The 23,601-nt window shown below is 40.8% G+C and overlaps 1 protein-coding gene across 4 annotated transcripts; it reads right to left on the bottom strand.

The window, feature by feature from the left end:
- Positions 1 to 3,588: 3,588 nt before the first annotated feature.
- Positions 3,589 to 23,437, bottom strand: HSF2BP (heat shock transcription factor 2 binding protein). 4 transcript variants are annotated; one of them, XM_081908623.1, is made up of 8 exons: positions 23,322 to 23,437; positions 22,269 to 22,419; positions 21,400 to 21,503; positions 18,354 to 18,503; positions 16,252 to 16,390; positions 14,524 to 14,641; positions 8,971 to 9,074; positions 3,589 to 4,149 (listed from the first exon to the last, which is right to left on the bottom strand). In XM_081908623.1, the coding sequence occupies exons 2-8, from the start codon at positions 22,348 to 22,350 to the stop codon at positions 3,941 to 3,943; spliced, it is 906 nt and encodes a 301-aa protein (XP_081764749.1). In that variant the 5' UTR covers positions 22,351 to 22,419; positions 23,322 to 23,437; the 3' UTR covers positions 3,589 to 3,940. The 4 variants fall into 4 exon arrangements, with proteins under 4 accessions (XP_081764749.1, XP_081764747.1, XP_081764748.1 ...); XM_081908621.1 differs by lacking the exon at positions 23,322 to 23,437 and adding an exon at positions 23,161 to 23,288; XM_081908622.1 differs by lacking the exon at positions 23,322 to 23,437 and adding an exon at positions 23,032 to 23,162.
- Positions 23,438 to 23,601: the final 164 nt, after the last annotated feature.

The following is a 23,601-nucleotide window of genomic DNA, read 5'->3' as shown; positions in this document are numbered from 1 at the left end:
CCATTTTAGCCTGATGCCTTGTCTAGTCTTTCATTATTAGTAGCCCATGTTTTGCATTGCTTTCTGTCACCTTCAGCTCCACTGATGTTAAATTTTGTGGTGTGCATAGGATGGGAATTAGAAAGAAGTATAACTGGGAGGGGCAGCACTAATGGAATAGATATCTCCTGCATTCGATTGTGAACAAAATACATTAATACAAACCTTTAAAAAAAAGCCTTATTGTGACAAGGAGATATCATGGTGGGTTAAGAGAATGCACATGGCAGAGCAAAAAGTGAGCATTATACTCAAATTAATTTGGCTGAGCCTGGCACCGAGAGTGAAGCTTCTGTAGAGCTGAAATACAGAAGTGACCTTAAAACAGAGATGGGGAAACTGCAACCCTCCAGATGATCTGCCACCAAACCCAACTTGCACACCTAATGGTCAAGGATTATAGGACTGACATGTTAAGAGGGCCACAGGATCACCAGCTCAGCCTTAAAACATGTCGGAACTGAGCTATTCAGCTTTTCAAGCTTCAAGGAACTGACAGTTGTTTTCTACCTGCTGAACTCAATTAAAGGTGTGTATCTAGAAGCAGGAGTGGGTGTGGGCTTTTCTGCTAGAGTGAGATCTGCTTTCCCCTTCCTTCACAGAACAGAAACAGAATCTGGACCATAATGAAAGACATGATAAACAGACATTGCTTACAGTCAGAGTTGACATAACTGGAATCAGAAAGGATTTTCCCCAGCAGGTGTCATTGAGGTCTCTCCACTTACTGTATTTTGAGTCATCATCTGGAGCTATTTGTCTGCACAGACCTTGTCTAGTGCACCATATCACTCTAGTAACATGTTGAATGGATTGATTGATTAATCTGTATTGAACTGATGCGCAGGTTATTCTGGTGTGAGGAGAGGTTTTTCTTCAACTTTTGCTGGCAATCTGCACTAGATCTCTTTATCAGGCAGGTAGGCTAACTCTACACGGACCAAGGGTAGGCAACCTGTGGCCCATGGGCCACACGTGGCCCACAGGGGTCGTTTAACCAGCCCCCGAACTGAGCCACCTACTCAATGAGTCCCCACGCGCGGCACTAAACTGGTGCAGCGTGGCGCAGGGACTCACTTCTGCAGCGATGGAAATCGCATCTGCACAAATGCAGACGCCAGAAATCATGGGCATGGGTGCTCACACCCACCCACAATCCAGCCCACGGACAGATCTCCGCTGCAGTGAACCAGTCCAGGCGAGGTAAACCTTCCCAACCCCTGACATGGACCAATGCTGGGTCTCTTTTGTCACTGACAAGAACAAAGGAGGCACTGCTTTCTGGCTGATGCAGAATTAACTTCACAAAACTGTAAAGTACAAATGTTGTGACTCTCTACCAAAGACCTGTCTGAACAACTTCAGGACAGTTGGGGTGTCAGGCCACTCATTCTTGGATTACCTGCCGAGTCACAGCAGTAATCCCCAGATCTTATTGGTTTGCTCTGTTTCTTAGTATTTGCTGACACATAGATTTTGCCCAATGAAGCAGACAGCTCCCAAGCACTTCAAAGCATACAAGGGATGAATCACCATGGCTACAGAAATCCCTCCTATAATGGGATGTCTACTTCAAACTCACCAGCCTTTTATTTGCATCTGACTGACACTAAATGGATCTCCTGCACAGGCAAGGATTTTTTTGTACCAAAAGTCACTCAAGTCAAGCTATATAAGGCAAATATAATAACTTGCTGGAGCATGAAATTTCGAGGACACAAACTTGTCCGCACATTAGAATTTAAGCAACGTTCAGCCTGTGCAATAGTTACTGCATAGTTGATGTGCCATGTTGGGGTCTGTGGACCAAATAGCTATACCTAAATGAACTGAGGACCACCTCTGCTGCATTATTTCCAGTCTCCAGAAGCCAAAATACATAGAGCAGTATTCAGTCAAGTTTTACTCAGAGCAGACCCACTGAAATGACCGTGACTCAGTTAGGACCATTAATGCCAACGGGTTTACTCTGAGTGAAACTTCCTTGAATTCCACCCATAGAAAAACTGCAGAGTGTAGAGCTGGCAGTCATATCTGGTAATATCTTTCTATGGGGTTGCACCTAACTTTTATTATTTCTAATTAAGGCATTTATACCCTACGTTTCAGTTTCAAATGCCTACAAGGCTTTTCACAAAACAGAACCAATAATGGTAACAGTATAAAAGCACACTTAAAATGCTACAGCTGATAAAAGCAGCAGTTAAAAAGATCTTAAATGCCATTTAAAGCATGGGAGAATTAAGATGGGCTTCAGGTGTCTGACAGAAAACCATGATGGTGTCAAGTGAACATGACCAGGCAGTGTTTACTTTGGCCACAAACACTAAAACGGCCCCTTCAGCTAACTAAGACAGCAATGACTCCCCAAGACTGACTTCAGATACTCTGGTCTCAGGCATTTAAGGGCTTTGGTTTCGCTTTGGGATTTTCTGAAGGCAAGAGACCAGAACTGAGCTTGCCATAGTGTACTGTGACAAAGGTGCAGGGATATGACTTTTTCTATAAAGTGGAATAGTTGATGTCCATGTATTGTAACCCTGGAGGCAAATTCAGTTGAGACAGACATTAGTAAAGCCTAACGGTTGAGTTTTCATTCCACCTTAATCTCTCAAATGTACCACTATAATGTAGTGGATGTGAACTGGTCATTTGTAGATTTAAGCTGCCACTGCCATTTTCAGTGAATGTGTGGAAGAGAGCCAGGAGGACCATGCCAACCAGCCCCACCCCAATATTGCCACTCGTAATCATCAATCTTGCATAAACTGGTAAACCTCATGCCAGAATAAAAAGGGAATCGGCACTCATCCAAACTCTTTCTACAGTAAACATAGATAACACTCCCTTTAGCCATCCACATCTGAATGATCTGTCAATTACTTTAATAATGCTCTAACTAGATATACATCTTCCCACAAACACACAAATAAAGTGAAAGAACACAAATAGAACTTTAAAAAGGAGATTGCCTAAACAGATATAAATGGGATGGTTGTTGCCTTTTAAATGCCTGTTCTTTTTGATCTGCCATCAAGAGACTACTAAGAGAACACCTCCTTTCCTGCTTCTCTTAACTGAGATCAGACTGATGTTAATGAGTGGCCTAGGAAACTGAGACTCTAGCTGTTTCAAACTTGCAGTCTCTTAAAAGCTCCGGGCTAGCATTACATACTGTCAGCATTGTTAGATTTAAAACAGGAATTCAGCACACTGCATCATTACTACAGATTCCTCTAGGGCACTTTTTGACATCAACACATGTCTGATTCCCTACTCATCATACCACAGGAAGAATAAATAACAAGAATCTTGCAAAAAAATCAAGTACAAACTTTGGTTACAGTTCAGTTTGTTTGGAGCAAGGCAAACCATAAAGTCAGGTTTACACGTAACACCAAGACAAGCCATGAAGTGTGACAGCAGCAGGATCAGGGGAGAACTGAAGTGGTTGTGATTTTTATCTCCAGGCACCAGTACACGTGCTTGTTCACAGTAAGGCATAGTCTGGCATCCCATTATGTGCAAAGACCATAGTCAATGACAACATTTCCAGCAGCAAAAGATTTATTCAACATCACGTTTCAATCATCTGAAAGTGACAAATGTAACTTGCATGTAACCAGATGCAGTTTATTCAAACCATTTAATCTTCGACTTCAAACAGCTTAAAGCACAAATAATAATGTCTAGTGAGCTTAGGTGAGATGGTTTGATGTAATGTGGCTAGCCTGGGAATTCTGATGTATCCTATTTATGGCTGAAATTACTTTCTTCTGTGAAGCAACACTGGTCACATACAAACACACCTTTTTTTTTTGAATGCATGCATAATTTTACAAATTACTACAACACTGGAAAAAAAATGCTGGAGAAGATAACAATGTTATAGAACACAACCTTATATTTCACTCTCTAGTATTTTAAGGTCCTCAAGCAGTTCTCGGGCCAGGATTTGTAGATCTGCATTGCGGCTCTTTGACAGCATATGGATACGTGGAAGTGGCAAAGAGTCACGTATTTCAGGAGCTGACTTGGTTAAAACATCTGGCTCTAAAATCACAGACTGGAGAAGCCGTAGAACATGAAGACATATTTCTGGATCTGGATCTAAACATGAAAGAGAAACTAACTAAACCAATTATCATAATTTATAAAAGAACAGACTTCTCATTGAGCACAACAAATGAAGTTTTTCTACATCCAACTTTCATTTTCTCACAATTAAATGGAGTCACATCCATTGTCCCTGGCTCCTTGCTAATGTTCCTGTTGATTCTGTGCATTTTTTGGAACGTGTGAACAAGGACCCAATGCACAGTTGTCAGCATGTAAGCTAATCCACACAATTGGGAATCCTGTTCATGCAGCGTTCAGGATCACATGGAGGAGCTAGACTGGCTCCCCATTCAGACTTTTCAACAAATGTACAGAGATCAGGAAGATGGAACTTGTGGATACCATGACATGGGGAAGGCCAGCAGGTACAGCTCTGCTTTTTCCTCCCCATGCTCTAAGTTGTCTGGAGGGGCAGTTGTGAAAAGGACTACAATGCTGCTGTATTATTTCCAATGTAGCATAAATACTTGCAGAACTACCAACTTGTACCTTTTGTTTATTGTTTACCAGGGCACTGTTTTTCAACTGGTATGTTACAACACAAAACTGGATCGCAAGCTACTGGGTTTCTAAAGCAATGCCACTTTGTAACAAACATTTGTTCATTTAATATGTTAATACAGTCGTACCTTGGTTCTCAAACAGAATGCGTTCCGTTCGACTCCCGGAACCATTCAAAAACAAAGCTGCACCGGACGTTCAGCTTCCGAAAATCGTTCGAAAACCGGAACACTCACTTCCGAGTTTCGATCGTTCGGGAGCCCGTCTGTTCAGGAGCCAAGGCGTTTGGGATCCAAGGTACAACTGAAGCTGCGTTTCTGGACAAAGTCCACCCAAGGCAGTGAACAATGTAAACGTGAAACTACAATTACATTAAAAACTAAAAAATTAAGAGAATAGAAAGATACATTAAAATATAAATTTAGGCAGTACAAAACAAGTGTAAAAGTGGCAGCAACAAATCAGAATAATATTAAACAAAAACACATCTGCAGAAAGACACTTGAAACAAGTAGGTTTCAAAGTTGTTGTTTTTTAATAATGCAACTGAGGCGTACAACTTTACATCCTCTGGTTCCACATAGCAGCAGCTGCTACTGAGAACCCTTGTTCCTAAAACCTGCCAATCTGACCAATCTTAAAGGTGGTCCAACAAATCAATGACAAAAGCTTATGCAGGTTGAAATGGGCATAACCTGGCCCCAAACCATTTCAGACTTTTGATGGTTAAAACCCACACTTGGCTTTCAGCCCAGAAATGTACCAGTAACCAATGCAACTAACACAAAATTTATGCAGTGTACTATGGATGCCTAGCAAAAAAAAAAAGCACCCAAGCTGCTGCATTCTCTACTAGCTGAAATGTCCAGGTCAACATGAAAGGCAACACAGAGTACATGACGGTAGTGCAGTTTGCACTACAACATCAAATACCTCTTCAATGCACCTTTCAGGAAAAAAGTGTTTCTGAACTGTGTTAGCTAAGGTCTACATGAAACAATACTGTACAATATCCTCCTCGCAAAGAACTGGTGATGAAACATTTTGGGTGATTAAAAATATATATATATTAATAATTTAAAGACAATAGTCTGAATGCTTACACGAGCTCATGAGTAGGAGCCGCCTATAAAAGCTGACACAATTTTAACAACGTACTGAAAATCTACCTTAACATCACTGACATGAACTGTACCGTAGTATTTGATGTCATTTGCATTCAGTCACTAACAGAAGCAACTGATAAGGCAGAGAGTTATTGTAGTCACATGTGTCATTAGGAGTATACTCACAGATGAACTATTCTCTATAATGGGGTTTAAGTAATTGAATTACCTCAATGCTAAACTGTTAATCTGCAATCGGCTATGGAAGTGTGGTGTGAATTCAACTGACAGGTGCTTGCAACATTCTTTAGTCATCAAAGACATAATTTATCAAGCTGACAAGTAACGGGTACCAAGTTCAAGTATTACTAATTTACAAGCTTTTTCATCATTCTACCCACAGTCATTATAACGTTTTAGTATAATTTCATACAAGCAATATGTGAGCTGGCCACTGACTGCATGCTTAAACCTACAATCTTTATGTACAAACCTGGAACGAAGTCTCATGAAATTCAGTGACCCTTTTTTCAATGCAAACAAGCATATCATGAAGCTGAAATGCAGATTGCTGTCGTAGGGAGTATAAAGTTACAACAGATATCTCTTTATTGCTTAATTTAAATGAGGTAGGAGGCTGCACTAGCAACAGGCTAAGTAATTAACAAGAATTGCACAGGTTAGGAACAATTGCGGCTGTGGTGAAGATTTAGCAGAGAACAATCAGGGAAATGGGTGGAAAGAGGGAATATTGGCAGTAAATCTCCCTTAAAAATAGACTGGGAAGTCCTGCTCTGAGGTATTTTCATTGAATGAATAAATGAATAAATTTATTACGGTCATAGACCAGAAAAAACATAAAAAACAACAATAGTTTACAAAGGGAATAATGGTGTCAATTAAAAATTGTGAAATTATACATAAAAGCAATACACATATGCACACCCACACCCACACACACACGCATATATACGCATATATGCACTACAGTGTATGTATAGACTTAAAAAATGGGGGGGGCTTGTCCGGGGGGTATTTTCATTATTTTTCTGTGCTCTGTCTTGTGCTTCCCTGCATTATTGTGCCTTTAGAATGTGAGTTTTCAGGGAGGGACACCTATGTCAAAAACACTTATGAAACTTGAGTCCCGGAGAGAATTCCACACACACAAATCTAACTAGCAGTAAACTAAACCTCCTTTTACAATAAATTAAGGGCTGACACCAATACTTAGTACAGAAAAGAAGCTTCCTGAAATATATTTGTAGTGAGTCAGGTCTCATTACTGCACAATGGGTAAGTTGTTGCTATGCTACTGAGAAATACCACACACCAAGCCAGCCCAAGCTGGTGGGGTGCTTCCCTTCTATTTGCTAATGACAGATTATTTCATCACTGGGAAATGTAAGAGCTGATGTGTAGAAGACCCCACCAAACTACACAATTTGGAAGTTTCAAGCATTTCCTCAAGCAATGTCCCAAATCTTATAAGGGTAGGTACCGTATATACTCGAGTATAAGCTGACCCGAATATAATTTTAGCACAAAAAAACTGGGAAAACTTATTGACTCGAGTATAAGCCAGTTCACCAAGCCACAAACCTGGTGGTGGTGGCAGCGGCAGAGGAAGAACAAGCAGCCTGAAAGGGCTCCTTTCAGGCTGCTTGTTCCTCTGCCGCTCGCAAGAGCAGGCATAGGAGCCGCAGTTGGGAGAGGCACAGCGCAGCGCAGCCCCTCTCCCAACCATGGCTCCTGTGCCTGCCCTTGCGAGAGGCGGGCAGCAGCAGAGGAAGGGCTCCTTTTGGGCCGCTCGTCCCTCTACCGCCCGCCTCGCTCGAGTATAAGCCGAGGGGGGCTTTTTCAGCATAAAAAATGTGCTGAAAAAGTCGGCTTATACTTGAGTCTATACGGTAGCTGTGTTAGACACATTTTATGATTGTATGCAGTGGAAATTAGACAGAATGCGGTGCTGAGGAGCACTAACAAAAAATGATTTGTTGTGTGTCAAACCTCAGAGGGCAAGTCTTGATAAAAATATTTGGAAATGCCTGGTCTATTGTATTACCTATGTGATTTAAGTCCTGCTTTGGCGTTGGCTGGGGGAACAACACAGCTGCTTTGGAGGTAAACAGGCCTCTCTCAGTAGTCAAGAATCAAAATTGAGAGATTTTCTGTTCTTTGAAAGGAAAGTCTCAAATCATAACAAACGGCCAAGATGAGGTATGTCTAAGATATATTTTGCACCAGTGCCCCTTGTCACATTTCAGTTCAATTCTGTTAGTCCCCTCCCATGGAGACCTGAAAAGTCCAAGCCCTATCATTCTGCAATAAGCCGTGATACATTTTAACTTGGGCTTGCTTTTAAAAGCTGGGTGGCAAGCAGATACTGTGTAATTTATGGAAATAATGTATTTAATATTTTTATAATAATATATAACACTTTTATAAATATTTATAGATTTTACCAAGTCTTGATTTTAGAACTGATACATATCCTAAGACTGAATAACAGAGAAAGTTATAAATTAAATCAAAGTGAGAATCTAATAAATAAAATATAGCTGAAGCAGGAAGTTAACAAGGGCAGAATCATAACTTTTCCTTTTGCCCTTCAGGACAAATGTTCAGACTTATCTTTCCATCAACAGTTGCAGTGTTTTTGTTTTTAAGAAGATGTCAAGCCATTTAATTAAACAATAGATTACATCGAATAGTTTCAAGCAAGAACAGCTTCTTTGTTCTAACACTGCATTTCAAGGGCATGGTCTAGATCCTTAATTTTAATAACTGACTTTTAAAAACCCCAAGCCTGAAATTAATTAACTAATAGCTCAATCCTATGTACTTTTCTCACCATAAAGTCTCATCAAGTCCAATAAGTGGCCCTCCCCAGTAAGAGTGGACAGGATTTCAGCAGTGCATAAATGAAGAATGTGTGATAGTTTTCTATATGCATAGGATAATCAACATACAAACCTTTTTAGCAAGAGTAATCCTGCTTATACAACTCATCCTTCCATTCTCAATTATTGCCTATCACATCTTAAGTTCCAAAATGTGTCTTTTCTTACATGCTATACAATATGTTTTGATAAACAACAGGGAGCTGGTTTATTTCCATTTAGCTAATATACTGACATTTGTTACGTAGTGAAAACATGTGTAGCACAATCTAGTACCGTATTGCATTCATAAAAGGTCTTACCATTCAGGAGCCACCAGAGTAATGGAAAGAACCCTGGGCTTTCACTGATGTACTTCAAGCCTTTCACATTGATACTGACATTGTATAAGGACATCAGCATCAGTCTGTAAGAAAAGTTTAAAATTTGAATCCCACTACAAAAGCTGCAAACCATGTTACGAACACAAGCCTCAGGAAGCTTAGCACATTCCTCACATTTAAAAAGCAAAGACTGAATGGATATATCAATATTAATATAATCCTGTGTGTTCTTTTTATTCATTTTGTAATAATGTAGTGTAAAGAAACCTGGCAGCAGTCAAATCCTATTGAACTAACTGGAGGTGTTCATATGAACACAGCCTTATATGATCACACAACACATTCAGTGAAATCCTCTTAATTGAGACTCCTCAGCGGATAGCCTATCATCCTGATTAAGTGCTTGTCCTCCTGACAAACAGAAAAGGGCACTTTAAAAAATTAGCCTGACAAGGCTTAATTGAAAATCCTGTCACAAATGTAACAAATTCAAATACAGTTTTATTTCATTCTCTTCTTTTTAGCTTCAACTTTAACATCATCTTGTCATGTCTCTAACAAACTTATATGGCAACACAGCAATGCCTAACTCCAGCTGACCCTTCTTCATGAACAGAGCTGTGCCTCTCTCACAGTAACAGCCAGACAACCTATATTAGATTAAATTAAACTTCACAATAAAAGATGTGCCCCATTCCCAAAATTCACTGCCAACCGTGTTCCTGAAGACCCCTGTTACATCAGAACCTAACTAAACTAAACTACTTACGTTTAGGGCTGGGCGATATCTGGTTTTCAACATCACGATATATCACCAGCTAAACATTATGATATATTGATATATCATGATGCCCCAAATAAGGATGGAATTATGTAGAGGTGAACATGACTTCATATTACTAATTTGCTGAGATACTTGAGATCCAAGATGGCTTGACCCCACACCTCTTTCGGGGTTCTTTTTGTTTTGTTTTGTTTTTTAAAAAAGCTTGATTTTTTTGGTATCTGGCATTTTTTTTAAACTGACATGTCTTGCAAAGAGAATAGAGTCTCTAAATGTCAGGACTTTGGGAAAATCTGTTGTTGTCTTCCTTCTTCACATGTGTGAATAAAACTTTCTTATCCTTGGGAACTACAAAGACAACCTCTGGAGCCCCACATAAATAAAATTTATGCTGAACTGAGTATCCCTGATATCACTTTAGGATTTTTCAGCTATGGCCTAGGCCAAAGTCAAAAACTTTTTCTAGGTGCTACATTAGATACTCTTGCTGAAAAGTCTGCAGTGAGTAGAGACAGATCCCTGAAGCTCTTTCTATAAGCTATGGCCCTGAACCAGGGGTAGGCAACCTAAGGCCCGTGGGCTGGATGCGGCCCAATCGCCTTCTCAATCCGGCCTGTGGATGGTCTGGGAATCAACGTGTTTTTACATTAGAACATGTCCTTTTATTTAAAATGCACCTCTGGGTTATTTATGGGGCATAGGAAGTCATTCATTATTATTTTTCAAAATATGGTCCGGCCCACCACATGGTCTGAGGGTCGGTGGACCGGCCCACGACTGAAAAAGGTTGCTGACCCCTGCCCTGAACCATCAGACATATCTGACAGGCTCACGGGTACACCAGCCTAGTAAAGACAGAGGAGGTTCTGGAGACCTGAAACACCACAGCTCTGCAAAAGGCCTACTGGAAAGACTAACAGCACTACTGTTATCCAGCTCTACATTCCTGGACTAAGTAGCAAGGGGTCAGAGCCATCATTAAAGATTTTTTCTGCCTAAGCAGCTTGTTTCTCTTGGATTTGCTGCCCGGCTTACTCCATCACCTGTCCTACCTAATTTCAGTACAGAGGGGTCAAGAAAGGTGAAAGGCAGATTCATTCAATATACCTTTTTTGTTTGATAAAGAGCTCTAGCTAAAACCCTGCTGTCTCCTAAGAGACAGGAAACAGACTGGTCCTGCAAGGAAGCTCCTCCTTTGGGAGGAAGTCATCAATCTTAATCCTGCCTGTTGTCATCCCACAGGGAGCAACTGCCAAGTATTCTAGTCTGTTATTCTGCTTCTGAAGGAGAACAGACTCACATGACATGCATTCTTCTAAAAACATATGTCCACCACTTTGAAGTTCACATAATAAGAATATAAACTGATCTGAATGTTTGAGCAATATCAATAGAGTAAAATTCCAAGATTACACAAAGACAATAAAACAACTTCTACTATTCGAAATCTGTGCTAATTTTTTGTGAAAAGAAAAGCTTTTTCTCCCCCAATTATCAGCTTTCAATCAGGATAGCAAACCAGGGCTTATCTGTTGTGAGGTTGAGAAGAAAATACTCTTAATAGGACTTTCCCACCATTACCTCAGATGAACAAGTTAGCCTTTTATTTACATTTCAGAAAGGCCAAAGCATATTTTGTTGAATTACATAAAGTCACCAACTATGCCATTATTTCTGAAGTGACACTACTCTTGTCAAACCACTTGTTACTGTTTACACAGCACTCTGAAAATATACACAGTGGATAAGTGCTATGCTCAGTCAGCTATTTTCAAAAGCCTCCAGAAATGTTTCATAACACCGCTTTGCAAAATTGTACGCTTCCTAAACCCTCAAACAATGAGATAATAAAATTTTAAATTATGCTTCTTCTGTTACGACGGGAATTTATTCCTTCCAACTTAAAATTTTCCCTTAAAAAATAAACGGTTGAGAATCAACATGAAAAACAAAACACAGCTGTCATTACATTAAACTGATCTGCTTTATATTACTGAGTCTCGTTGGCTATCATAGATTTTGCTCTCAAAATGCTCTGGTAAGCCACCTTCACCATAAGAGTGGTGGGTCCAAAAATATTTTCAGATTCTGTTGCTAGTATCTGCGCCTTTGGTCTATGTTCTTCTTTGGTCTCTGATACTTCTGAGTCATGGTGGCATCTGGTCTTAAGCCTTTGGATTGAATGCAATCCTAGGGTGAGGTAGAAAGGCTGAGCCTTGGATAATTCACCTGCCCTGTACAAACTGGTATGGCATCCACATTTTCTCTTTTTCCTAACATTTCTGAACAAGCTTGACATAAAGGTGGATAGTATTTGAATTCATATGAAATACTTCTCTGGTATGCTTTGTAGTGTGGATTCTGCCACTGGCACACCTGTAATATGACCTGTGGTCCCTGCTACTATTCTGACGGGGGGGGGGGAGAGGAGAGGGAAGAAGGACAATGATCTGCCATGTTCAGGTTGGAGATGCTATCTGAAGCAAAGGCAAAAGGCAGCAAAAAAAATACCTTGCATTCCACCTTGATAGGCTTCAAGATGCTTCAGTCACTACAGATACAAATTTTCTTTCCCACATCATGTTGCATCATTCCACAACCTCTGGTTGCGGGGCTATGGCTGGAGTGGGCTCTATCAGGGCCTCGAAGATTGTCTATTCAGCAGGTGCTGGGCCCCCTATGTAAGATGGGGATTAGGCAAAGAGACCTCAGCTTTTGCATCTCTCTCTGTTTTCTAAATCTATTATCCAGAGCAGAAATGTGAAAATGAAAATAGCTTTGATGGCGATCCACTCAAATCTTTCTGCAAGTTAGGAGAGAAACTGGGAAAAGAGAGGAAATCACATCCTTCTCCAGACCTTTACATTCATTCCTGCTTATCATATTCCAGAGGAGGGCCATATCGTGATACAAAAGGATCTCTTGCAGTGTCTACTATTCAGTATCATTAACCCATGTAAAATTATGTAACATTTCTTACAGTGCAAGGGATTAATACTTCTTGATATGGTCTTTCAGTCTGTTTATCAGTAGTATCAGTAGATAACAAAATGGATTAAAAGTGACGTAGAGAAACATGGCTGTGCTTTGTGTTTTCCTTTCAGCTGTTTGTTTTGTAGGAAACTGAGGGATTGGTTATGGTGAACTGAAAAAGTAAAGCAGTAAAAAATACTAACAGAGGGAAGCAGAGTTTAAACATCTTCTGCTAAGCTGTTCAAAGGGCAAAGCTGTCTGCCAAAGCAAACAGCCTGGGAGCTGATCCCTATTTCTTCAGCACCACCTCCTATCATCAACTGCTCTTATATTTGCTGTACTACAAAACTATATCCGTACTTTTAAAAATGTTCAAACATTTTAATAAGGTATCTCATTTTACTTATCTCTTCAAATATAAGTTTTTCTGGGGCTAAAAAATACAGATTTATGACCAGCACTAGTTCTGTCTAGAAATACTAACTTACGGTGTTTTACAAAGCCTGCAGCCCCATCTGGTGGCCATCCTTTGTGACAACATATAGAGACAACTGAAATTTACATAGCATATTTTCAGTAGCAAACAAAACAAAGCTAGATTTTAATGTATTTGGAGCTACAGACTAAGGTACAAATCCTCAATCTTCCCTGCCTAGGAGTTACATATCTAAATAGCTTATTAAGGCAGTGATACAGAAAGCCTCTTTACCCATTCATAAACTCTTGCACAAATGTGTTTGGTTTGCTGCTCCTTCACCCAGCAAACTGACAGAGGCACATTTCTAAGGACGTCAATTCTGAAACTTTCCAGAGATTTGGATTTGATCTTTTGGGCTTACTGAAAGGCTCAAATGCAAGGATGACCAAAGTACTTGCTACAATTTTATCCCCATGTTCAATATGCTATGACATCTACAATGCTTGGATCTGCTGCTCAGATTTACTGAACTGCCCAGTTCCTTCCCAGACCAAAGACTGTGGTTGGATGCATGCCCTGTTTCACTTTATCCAGCAGTGAATGGCATGGTGGCAATTACCTGACCGACTGACATTGAGCTGCTGCTGCATACCGGCAGGGAGTTGCCTTACACTGAGTCAGATCACTAACTCAGTGGCTCTTCCAGGGTTTCAGACAGTGAGCCTTTGCAAGCCCTACCTGCGCATACTGGGGATTGAACCTACAAGCTTCTGCAAGTAAGGCAGATGCACTACCGCTACAACCCTTCCCCCCAGTGGGAAGGGTCAAGGGGAAGAAGTGGATAGGACAGTGCACACACAACAGCAACACCAATCCGGTGCTCCTGCCAGTACATTCACACAGCACCAACTTCCCTGCCACTTCACCCATCCCACTCTCCTTCCCCATAAGCAGCAGCAACACAGCTGTTAGAAGGTCAGGTAAGTGCTGCTGCCACACCACACCATCCACTAATGACCGCACCCTGGAAACCCATTGTCTTCTGTCAATAAAGATGACTTGCCCACTCTTGTAATATCTTCATAAACCTTCCCTGGAAGCCTCTCTCATGTTATTCATAGCAGAGGCATTTGTTCAGTAGGCAAGTATTATTATACTCCGTATTAAGATACGGAGAGAGGGAGGGGTTAGGGGTTAAGTCTGACTAACAGCAGCTTACCTAAACTATAGACTCCCCACTTAACAACTCATTTTAGTTCACAGCACTTTAAACATTCCACCACAATATATATCATTCTCGACTATATTAGATTGTTAAGACAACAAGTTTCATTCTAAAAACCTCCAATCATCATACACTTTAAGTTTTGTGCAGCATCCAAGCTTCATGTCTCCCAGAAGTTGCATCATTGTGTCCAACAATACTTGATTTGAATTAACTAGGAATTCACGACCACATGCTAAAGCAGCAACATCTACAAAAGAGAACACACACACACACAAACACAAAATTTAAAGAGAGAAGAATTCTTATTCAGCACAATTTTGTAAGCTAACAGCACTACTGAAAATTCTGTACAGTAATTGTTGGGAAGGCTATGGGAAGGTTATTTCTAGAAAATAATCCCCCACAAGACAACAATAACGATGTGCTGGTTTTTGGTGCTATGTTTCACTACAGCATCTCCTAGAGATTAAAAAAACCCAGAAATGTTGTAGCTATGGAGGAAAACCATGGACTGAGAGGGACAAATTCTGCAGAAACCTGAAATATAAGCACAACCCACTTCCTTATCAAGCCTAGTTGTAATGAGTTTTTACAAATGTTACTATGTAAAATAACATTGTTTTTGCAAATATTATGAACAATACATACATAATTCAGATACATATATAAATGTATCAATCACACCTGATTAAAGTGTATTTAAGTATTATTCCACTCTTTGTGAAAGTTATTACAATCCTCACAAATGCAAAAGCCTACTTGAGGTATAAAAATAAATAACAAAAACATTACAATAATGTTTACATTGCTAATTTATATAAAAATTTTCCTATACGTCCCCCACTAAAGAGTAGTATTGGGCTAGGTCTTGCGCTTTATTATTCCAGTAGACTAATAGAGGATAAACAGATTCCACTTTTCAATATATTTATTATCTTTTTGTCTATCTGCCTTCCTTTACTCTTATGAAGTTTGTTAACTTAGCTTCCATGATTAAGGCTGTTTCTGAGGTTATAAAAAGCTTGTGTAGGATTTGCATGCCATGGACAGCTTTAATTTGAGCGGTGTGGGTGTCCCAGCTGCTTCACAGGCCTTTTGCAAGCCCTGAGGGATTTGCTTCGAGTGCTGGGGGAGAAGCAACAGGATAGCTTCCCCATCACTTCATGGTTACAGGATACGCTCTTAAGAACATAAGATGATCCTGCTGGGTCAGGTCAATGACCCATCCAATTCATCATCCCGTTCCCACAGTGACTGACCAGATGCTTGTGGAAAGCCTTCAAGCACTCTGCCTACTTCCTGGGTAGAGGAGAGAGAAGGACCTGTGGGGTGGGGGGTAAAAGATACACTTTGGGGCAGGGAGATGTTCCTGTATTGAGAGAGAAAGGAAAAGAAGGATCAGCAAGGTGGGGAGCAAAAGATGCTAATGGAGAAAAAAGTATGTACACTGGGGAAGGGGAAGTATGTATGTGTAGCTGTTTGTATGTAGTGTGAGTGACTGAGACATATGTTTCTAGCCTGTATGTATGTGGTGTTTGCATGCACTGGGCAGTGCAAGTGAGCGTAAAGTAGAGTGAATCTGTCACGGGGGCAACGTTTCCCTAGTTCTATTTAAAATCATGAATCAGTTTTATTATCCTACACATGAGAAGCAATTTACTCAATATTTGTTCTCAAGCAGGAAGTCATAATATGGGGAGGTCAGTTTTGTCAAATATTATAGCTAAACTACTAATAGTTGCTCTGAAGTATATCAGCTCAGAAAAAGTCTTTTGAAAGGTAGAAACTTAAAAAAATATATGCTAACTTATATATGATGTGTTTCATTATTCCTATGACATTCCAGGACAAACTTACTTGTAACAATCCCTGCCAAACCTAACACAAACTGACTTTCATCAGAATCCATGTCTTGCTGTTTGATATCTTCACTTAATGATCGCACAAAACTCTCCATAGTCTGTCCAGCAATGCTAAAAAACTTTATAGCTTTACTCTGAAAATTCATAAGGGAAAATTACTACTTTATGGTTATAAACTTACGAGTTTTTAAATAATGGTTAGTTTTTTTTCAGTAGGTAAAACTCAATGGCACTATGATACTGATCTGCACAGAACATTACCAAGACTCCTCTATTAAGACAAATGTTTTTCAGTGACTTTAGCTCTTCTAAGCAACTGTAGCAAGAAGAGTTTAACTAGGGAAATCATGTCTATAAACATTATGAAACCAAGCATCAGATTAGTAGGATTCCAACATATTATTGAGATGCCTTTCAATGCATACATCAAGAGTGTAACCCATGTTCAAGAGGAGCAGCAGAACAGGTGGTTTCACCTATGTACAGAGCACAACCATTTCCAGATGTGTAGCTGTGTTAGTAGCAAAAACAACAAAGGATCATGTGGCAATTTATTTCCTTTCATTTGTTTATTCATTCTTGAGATTTATATCCCACACAAGAGGTCCTTGGTAGGTCCCAACTCTATAAAATATAATCTTGAAAAACAGAAACATAAATCAATCTGCAATGCAGCCTTTCTCAACCTTGGGTTCCCAGATGTTCTTGAACTACAACTCCGATCATAACTGACCATCTTGTCTAGGAATGATGGGAGTTGTAACCCAATAACATCTAGGAACCCAAGGCTGAGAAAGGCTGTGCTAATGTATTCAGATGGCCTATCCAAAGGCCCAGAGGACAAGAAGCTAGTTCCAAAAGTTAGACTTATGAAAAACTAATAAATAATATCATGGCATAAATAAATGTGTGTCATAATATATGCCACTAATCTCCTTGTTTCTGTGCAGGGGACAGCACCTCAGAGAAAGAAAGAAAAAACCCCAAAGTGCATGTGCCAACAGGTTGTGACAGAAAAAGCAACAAGGGAAATTTCTTATACCACTTAACTTCAAAGGAATTCAAGGTGCCATATAGGGTCATCTATCCACCTGTCCTCCTAATTTAAGCTTCACAATAAGCCAGACCAACAGATAATGTCACCAAGTGACACTCAGTAAGCTTAATGGCAGGGTGGAAATTTGAACCTGGGTCTCCCTAGTCCTAATTTTATTATGCTAACCACTACACCATATTAATATGGTGCAGCAGTTATTGTCTTACACTTAGCAGTTGGGAAATTGTTGTCTTACACTTAGCGGTTGGGAAATTATGTTTTGATCAGGGAAAAGCTAGCACATAGACTAAATTTGTCATATACAGTTCATTCACAGATTACAACTACTGTGGCTTCATACATTTTGTATTTTCCATAAGGAATTTTATTTTGAAGTCTGGATATTTATTCACAAATTAAAGTGACTTACAGTGGAATCCTATACACATCTGCTTCCTGGTTGCTGATTTGGTACCAGGCCAGGTTCAAGTTTACTGTGTAAATTCACAAAGCCCTAAAAACATGAGCCCAAAGTCCCTTAAAGACCACCTAATTCCTTATGCACCTTGATCACAGAGATCATGTGATATGGCATTTTTGGTGGTGTCCTTTACATCTGGTTGGTCTTTACCAGAGACTGAGTCTTTAGTGTGCCAGGTCCTGCTCTTTGGAAATCCTTGGCAACAGAAGTCTGGCAGGAGTTATCACTGCCTTTTAAAATACATCTTTGAAAACTGTACATTTCACAAAGCCTTTGGAATAGGAACTTTTAACCACTTTTTCTGATGTATTGGGAAGTTTTTAATGTTATATGTTTTACTATGTTTTATATATACATGCTGTAAGCCTGATGGGCGGTGTAGAAATAATAATAATAATAATGATGATGATGTAGCAATTTTAGTGTCTCAATCAGAGTAAACAAATGCAGATTGACAGCTGCTATGTGGACATTCTAACCAGAATGACACAAAAGTAATTTTTTTAAAAAAATTTGAGTCAACGCTGTCATTTGTGTATAATACATAACAAATAAAGATCTCTGCAGTCACTGAACTTACACTTCCTAGAATACTTTTAACTGCTTCTTCATTGCTAGAGATACTCCACAACAACGTGCAAACTGCAGCACCCATTTCTGTACAGTATTCAGCTTGCTGCAATAATTGTTGCTTTGCCTCATTCAGCTGCTGCCGAACAGTTAATTTTTCCTGAAAGTAATAAAGCTAATTGTGATTCATATTGGATTATATCAGACTGTTCTGATTAGATTTCTCAATAAGTTCCAAAGTCCTCTGAGCATTAAACAAAAAAACTTGGCGCTGGTGAAGCAGATCTGCTAAGATTTAAATTCTTCCTAAACTGTGGAATTCTCTCATCTCTGCATACATAGAATACTTTTTGCTTATTTATATTTACGTTTACATTCCATTTTCCTTCAAGGAGCTTGATATAGAACACATGGCAAACTTAAGCATATTCATCAGAATTTCAACTCGCAGCTTCTATGGCAACATTACACAGTCATAAGCAGAAGAAAAGAACAGTCTGGATAATTATATAAAAATAGATAGTAGCAATGTTCTCAAACAAGTATTCTTGGTAATATAAGCCACAATTCTAACAATGTCTACTCAGAAGTAAATCGTACTGAATTCAATGGGAATTATATTGTAATAGTTGGTTGGAGCATGGTGCTAGTAATGCCAAGGTTGCAGGTTCTATCCCCTGTATTGTATGTTCCTGCACTGCAGAATGTTGGACTAGACCATCCTCATGGTCCCTTTCAACTCTACAATTCTATTCTAATGTAAATTGCGTTAGGATTACAACCTGAGCCAGGCAAAAGATATGCTTTCCATTAGTGCAGCTCCCTCTTTGGCAAAGGGGCAAGCTTTTGTCTTTGGTACCACAAGGAGGTTTGGAGGGAAACAGAACTCAAAAGATTTGTTAGATCTCTCCTGAAAACTCTTGCCTGATACATCTTATGTAAACTAGTACACTTTTGGTACAATTGTTCCTCTATCAGCATGGTAAAAATGCATTCGCTATGTGAAGATGGAGTTACAACACCTGCAAATAAGCTATATAGAATTTAAAGATAAGTGTGCATGGGGAGGTGGGTGAAGCAGAATGGGGAGGTGGGTGAAGCAGAAATAGCAGACATTCCACAAACCTTGTTCAGAAAGGAAAAATGAAAACAATTCAAGAAATTACACTACAGAATTAATCCTAGCTAGAAAAGATCCAGTAACACTAAATTACCGCATTTTCCCCTCTATAGGACACACTTTCCCCCCTCCAAAAATGAAGAGGAAATGTGTGTGCGTCCTATGGAGCGAATGCAGGCTTTTGCTGAAACCTGGAGAGCGAGAGGGGTTGGTGCGCACCGACCCCTCTCGCTCTCAAGGCTTCAGGCAGCTATCCGCAAGCCATCTGAGCGCTGCGGGAGTTCCCACCAGGCTCCAAAGGCTTGTGGATAGCTGCCTGTTCTCCGCAAGCCTTCTGAGTGTGGTGGGAGTTCCCGCTGGGCTCCGAAGGCTTGCAGATAGCAGCCTGTTCTGGGGGCGGGGGAAGCTTGGGCTTTCCCCATCCCAGCCCCGCGACTAAAAACAAAGCCGCGCGCAGCTTCTGCCGCCTGGAGAGGTTGCGCGTGGCTAAAGAGGAAGCCAAGACAGCCAGTGGGAGGGATCCCGCTGGCTGTCTTGGCTCTTTGGGGCTGGGGGGGGTGGAATAAAAAAAATAATCTTTATTTCCCCCCCTAAAAACTAGGTGCGCCCTATGGTCCGGTGCATCCTATGGAGCGAAAAATACAGTAATCGAATCATTCCTGTGATATGCTAGCATGAACATAAGACAGCAAACCAGCAGGAAAGTCCTGTATTGTAGGTTAATACATGAAAAGTACAGAGGCAAATCCCACTAAAGTCAATGGCGTTTACTACCAAGAAAGTGACTGGAGGACTGTAGTCTAAAATGTCAACAAAAGTTGCGATCAATAGTTACTTGGAACTCTCACTGAGCTCAATGTGAGTTGACATGTTATAAACAGCTATGTTCTGATGGACCTCCACAGTACTACTTAGAGCATCTAGAACCCTTAGTATGAACCATATATCCTTAACTGTTTCTGAACAAACACTCAGGATTGAAGATTTTTCACAATGTTGCATCCAAATGTAGCTTTAAATTTTTCAATATACTGTACAGCTGTAAAATTGTTTAAAAGGTGGAACTAACGTCTAAGTAATTTTCTAGCTGGCCAGAGAACAATTACATCAGAGATGGAAGAGGTTTCATGACAGAACCAAGCCAATAACCCGTCATGGGAAGGAGGCCAACTGTGCTTAGTCTCTGATTCCCATAAATATGTGAAACTTTCATTTCAGTTTTTTATATTCTGGGAAACACCTAAGCAAGAGTCAAAGATGCTGTCTCTCTCTTAGAACCTCTGTTTTACCAGGAACTCTGAACATGCTCTGAAATCCAAGAAAATACTCAAGCAGGTAACTGGCTAAGTTAGATAGTGTCTACCGGTTTTATTTGTAAATCTGTATGCGAGACTGTTTCCTTCCTTTTTTTCCTAATACAATTCTTTAGCTTCATTGGCATTAAAAAGCAATTCTCCATAATTTCTCCCTGGAATCTTTTCCATGTGATGGATGGCATAGATGCTAATGTTATCCCTTGTTTCCAGAGAATATTACACAAGATTTTGGGAAATTCCATATTCACAGAACTCTGGAAAGATCAATCCAAAGTTTCTCTTTTGTTTTTTCTTATACCTTGGCTAGGACTTTGAAGTAGGGTTCAGAAACTCCCCAAGCAACTTGTAGGATGTAACAGGCTACCATAAGACAGATTGAACCTTCTTTCATACCTCTTTTTGCAGGAACCTTCTACAAAAAGAGGGGGTTGCCAGTACAGAAAAGCATGCCCCCCAACTGTCTCAACACGTATGGACGTTGCACTTCTTCCTACACTTAGCTGGAGTTAAGTCCCACTGAACTTACCTCTGAGTAGGCATGTTTACGATTGCCCTTATTGTTAGAGGTATAGCACAATTGTGTACGTAAAAAAGTGGGTTTCAGCTAATAATATACCTACCTTTCTTTCTTTCATACAATCTGCTTGGGCTGCTTCTAAACGGGCTTTATAGTGTTCGCAATCCATTCTTAATTGCTCCACTTCAATATCTTTCCTTTCCACAACTGTAAAAAATGGAGGGCTCAAGTAAAACAATAAAAAGAACAAGCATTCTCAAATACAGTGGTACCTCGGGTTAAGAACTTAATTCATTCTGGAGGTCCGTTCTTAACCTGAAACTGTTCTTAACCTGAGGTACCACTTTAGCTAATGGGGCCTCCCGCTGCCACTGTGCCGCCACTGTGCAATTTCTGTTCTCATCCTGAAGCAAAGTTATTAACCTGAGGTACTATTTCTGGGTTAGCGGAGTCTGTAACCTGAAGCATCTGTAACCCGAGGTACCACTTTACTATAATGCACATGTAGCCACTAATCAGTAGCAATATAAAATGTGGCTAAGTGAAAAAGCTTGGATTCTGCCATGAGAAATATGTAAAGGAGGTAGGTGCTGGAGGAAGCAGTGAGAAGGCAGGTGCTTAACCCTTTCCCTGCCAACCATTTCTCCACTCCAAATCACTATTCTCTCCCAAAGCTGTTTTTCCCCAGGGAAGATTTGCAACAGAGGAGAATCAGACAAGGAAAGGATTGAATCGAGCATTCCCTTACCTCTCTGACATTTTGAAATCCTCTTCTCACCCAACCACAAGTATTTTCTTGAGGTCAAGAATGAGTTAAACGTTTCTATGTACTATCTAACTTAGACCTCGATTATTCAACTTTTAGTTACTTCAAGAATATTGACCACCACCACAAACTTAAGTTGTTCGCTCTAAGCTGCTTTTATGGCATTAATGATTTTATAGCATTAATGACGGAACCTAAGAACTCACTTGTTTCAACAGCATCCAATTTCTGCAAGTTCTCCAAGATATCATAATTCAGTATTTTGGGCAAAATGTCATGTAGCTGCATCACTTCAGTAGTCAGCCTCTCCAAAGCTCTCTTTCTGACTTTAACAAATTCCCCTTGCGTCTCCACTTTCTGTAACAGAAACAAAAACTCATTATCTTTTTCTCTGCACTTAGCATTTATATGACATGTTGGCCACATTCTAGAACTGTTTTCAGCGTTTAAGACCCCTGAAATTTCTTCACCCTCCTAAGTTTCCAAGTCCAGAAGTCTACATTACAGGAGTGTTGTAAACAACTATTTCTCAGTTCTGAATGACAAATTGAAGGCACCATCTTAAGCACTAGCAAAAGAACCCGGATGCCTCAAATTTCAGTCCATGACTCCAAAGCCACCACGCACCAAGGAAAATGTTCTAGTCATAAAGTTTTGGATAACTTTTGACCCTCCAAAAGTTGTTGGACCACAACTCCCACCAGCCCCAGTTCTGTTAACTGCTAGGCCTGCTGGCCTCTGTTGTCTGTGAAGAGAGGGGAAAGGGCAGAAGAGCGGTTCCTGGCGCCATGCTTGGGCCAAGGTCGCCCTTTACAAGGAGCTGGAGGCTGCACCCACAACTGCCCCTCTCCCTTTTTTTTAATCCCCACAACCATCCTATGATTTAAGCTTGAGAGCGCCCGGCTAGCCCAACGTCCCCCGGTGTGTTTTGTGGGGTAGAGGCGAGAACAGGACAGGGGACGAAGGTGCCTCAGAGGCTGCTGTGAGGAGGGCGAGGAGGGGCTCGTCCCTCATGCCCGCGCTCAGCGCCGGATCCTAACGGAACGAGAGCGGGCCGAGGCGCTTCCTTCGTCCTCCTGGGCCGAGCCCTCGCGCTACCTGCTCGCCCTCCCGCGGGCAGCACGCGCTGCCTCGGCTCGCACGCTTCATAGCAACGCCAGGCGGCCGCGAAGCAAGAGAGAGACGAGTCCCTCTGGTCCCGCCCAGATAACCCTCCCAACACGTGATAGGAGAGTGGGAGGGAGTGGGGGGTCACGCACCTCGGAACTTCAGTTCCGAATTCGGAAGCCGCCCCGACTCGCAAGTTCTCGATGGTGTCCGCTCTACACCTTTCGCATCTCTGTGGCGGAGACCCCATACTTAACGTTGGGAGCTCGCGCAAGAAACCATAGAGATTGATTTCGAAGAAAGCCTTCGCTCCTCCTTTATCAGCGGCGAGCTCCGTTTGGTGGAAAGGTGAACTCAAGCCTGAGAGAAGACGTGGGGGAATGGCACGGGAATGTGAAGCAGGGGATAAAATTGAGATTCCTCGCGATGCGC

Source organism: Podarcis melisellensis, assembly GCF_964234715.1.
Source record: "Podarcis melisellensis genome assembly, chromosome: 4".
Classification (NCBI taxonomy): domain Eukaryota; kingdom Metazoa; phylum Chordata; class Lepidosauria; order Squamata; family Lacertidae; genus Podarcis; species Podarcis melisellensis.
Note: the sequence above shows the minus strand (reverse complement) of the source record. Positions and strands in the feature narration are given on the sequence as shown.

Excerpts from the sequence above, each read along its gene's own strand:
- HSF2BP (XM_081908620.1), bottom strand. The coding sequence starts at position 22,488 with ATGTGGCCAACATGTCATATAAATGCTAAGTGCAGAGAAAAAGATAAT. Across the intron at positions 14,642-16,251 it reads TTTGGCAGGGATTGTTACAA|ATGTTGCTGCTTTAGCATGT; the intron begins GTAAGTTTGTCC and ends TCTCTTTTGTAG. Across the intron at positions 9,075-14,523 it reads TGCTGCACAAAACTTAAAGT|ACTGATGCTGATGTCCTTAT; the intron begins GTATGATGATTG and ends CTTTTCTTACAG.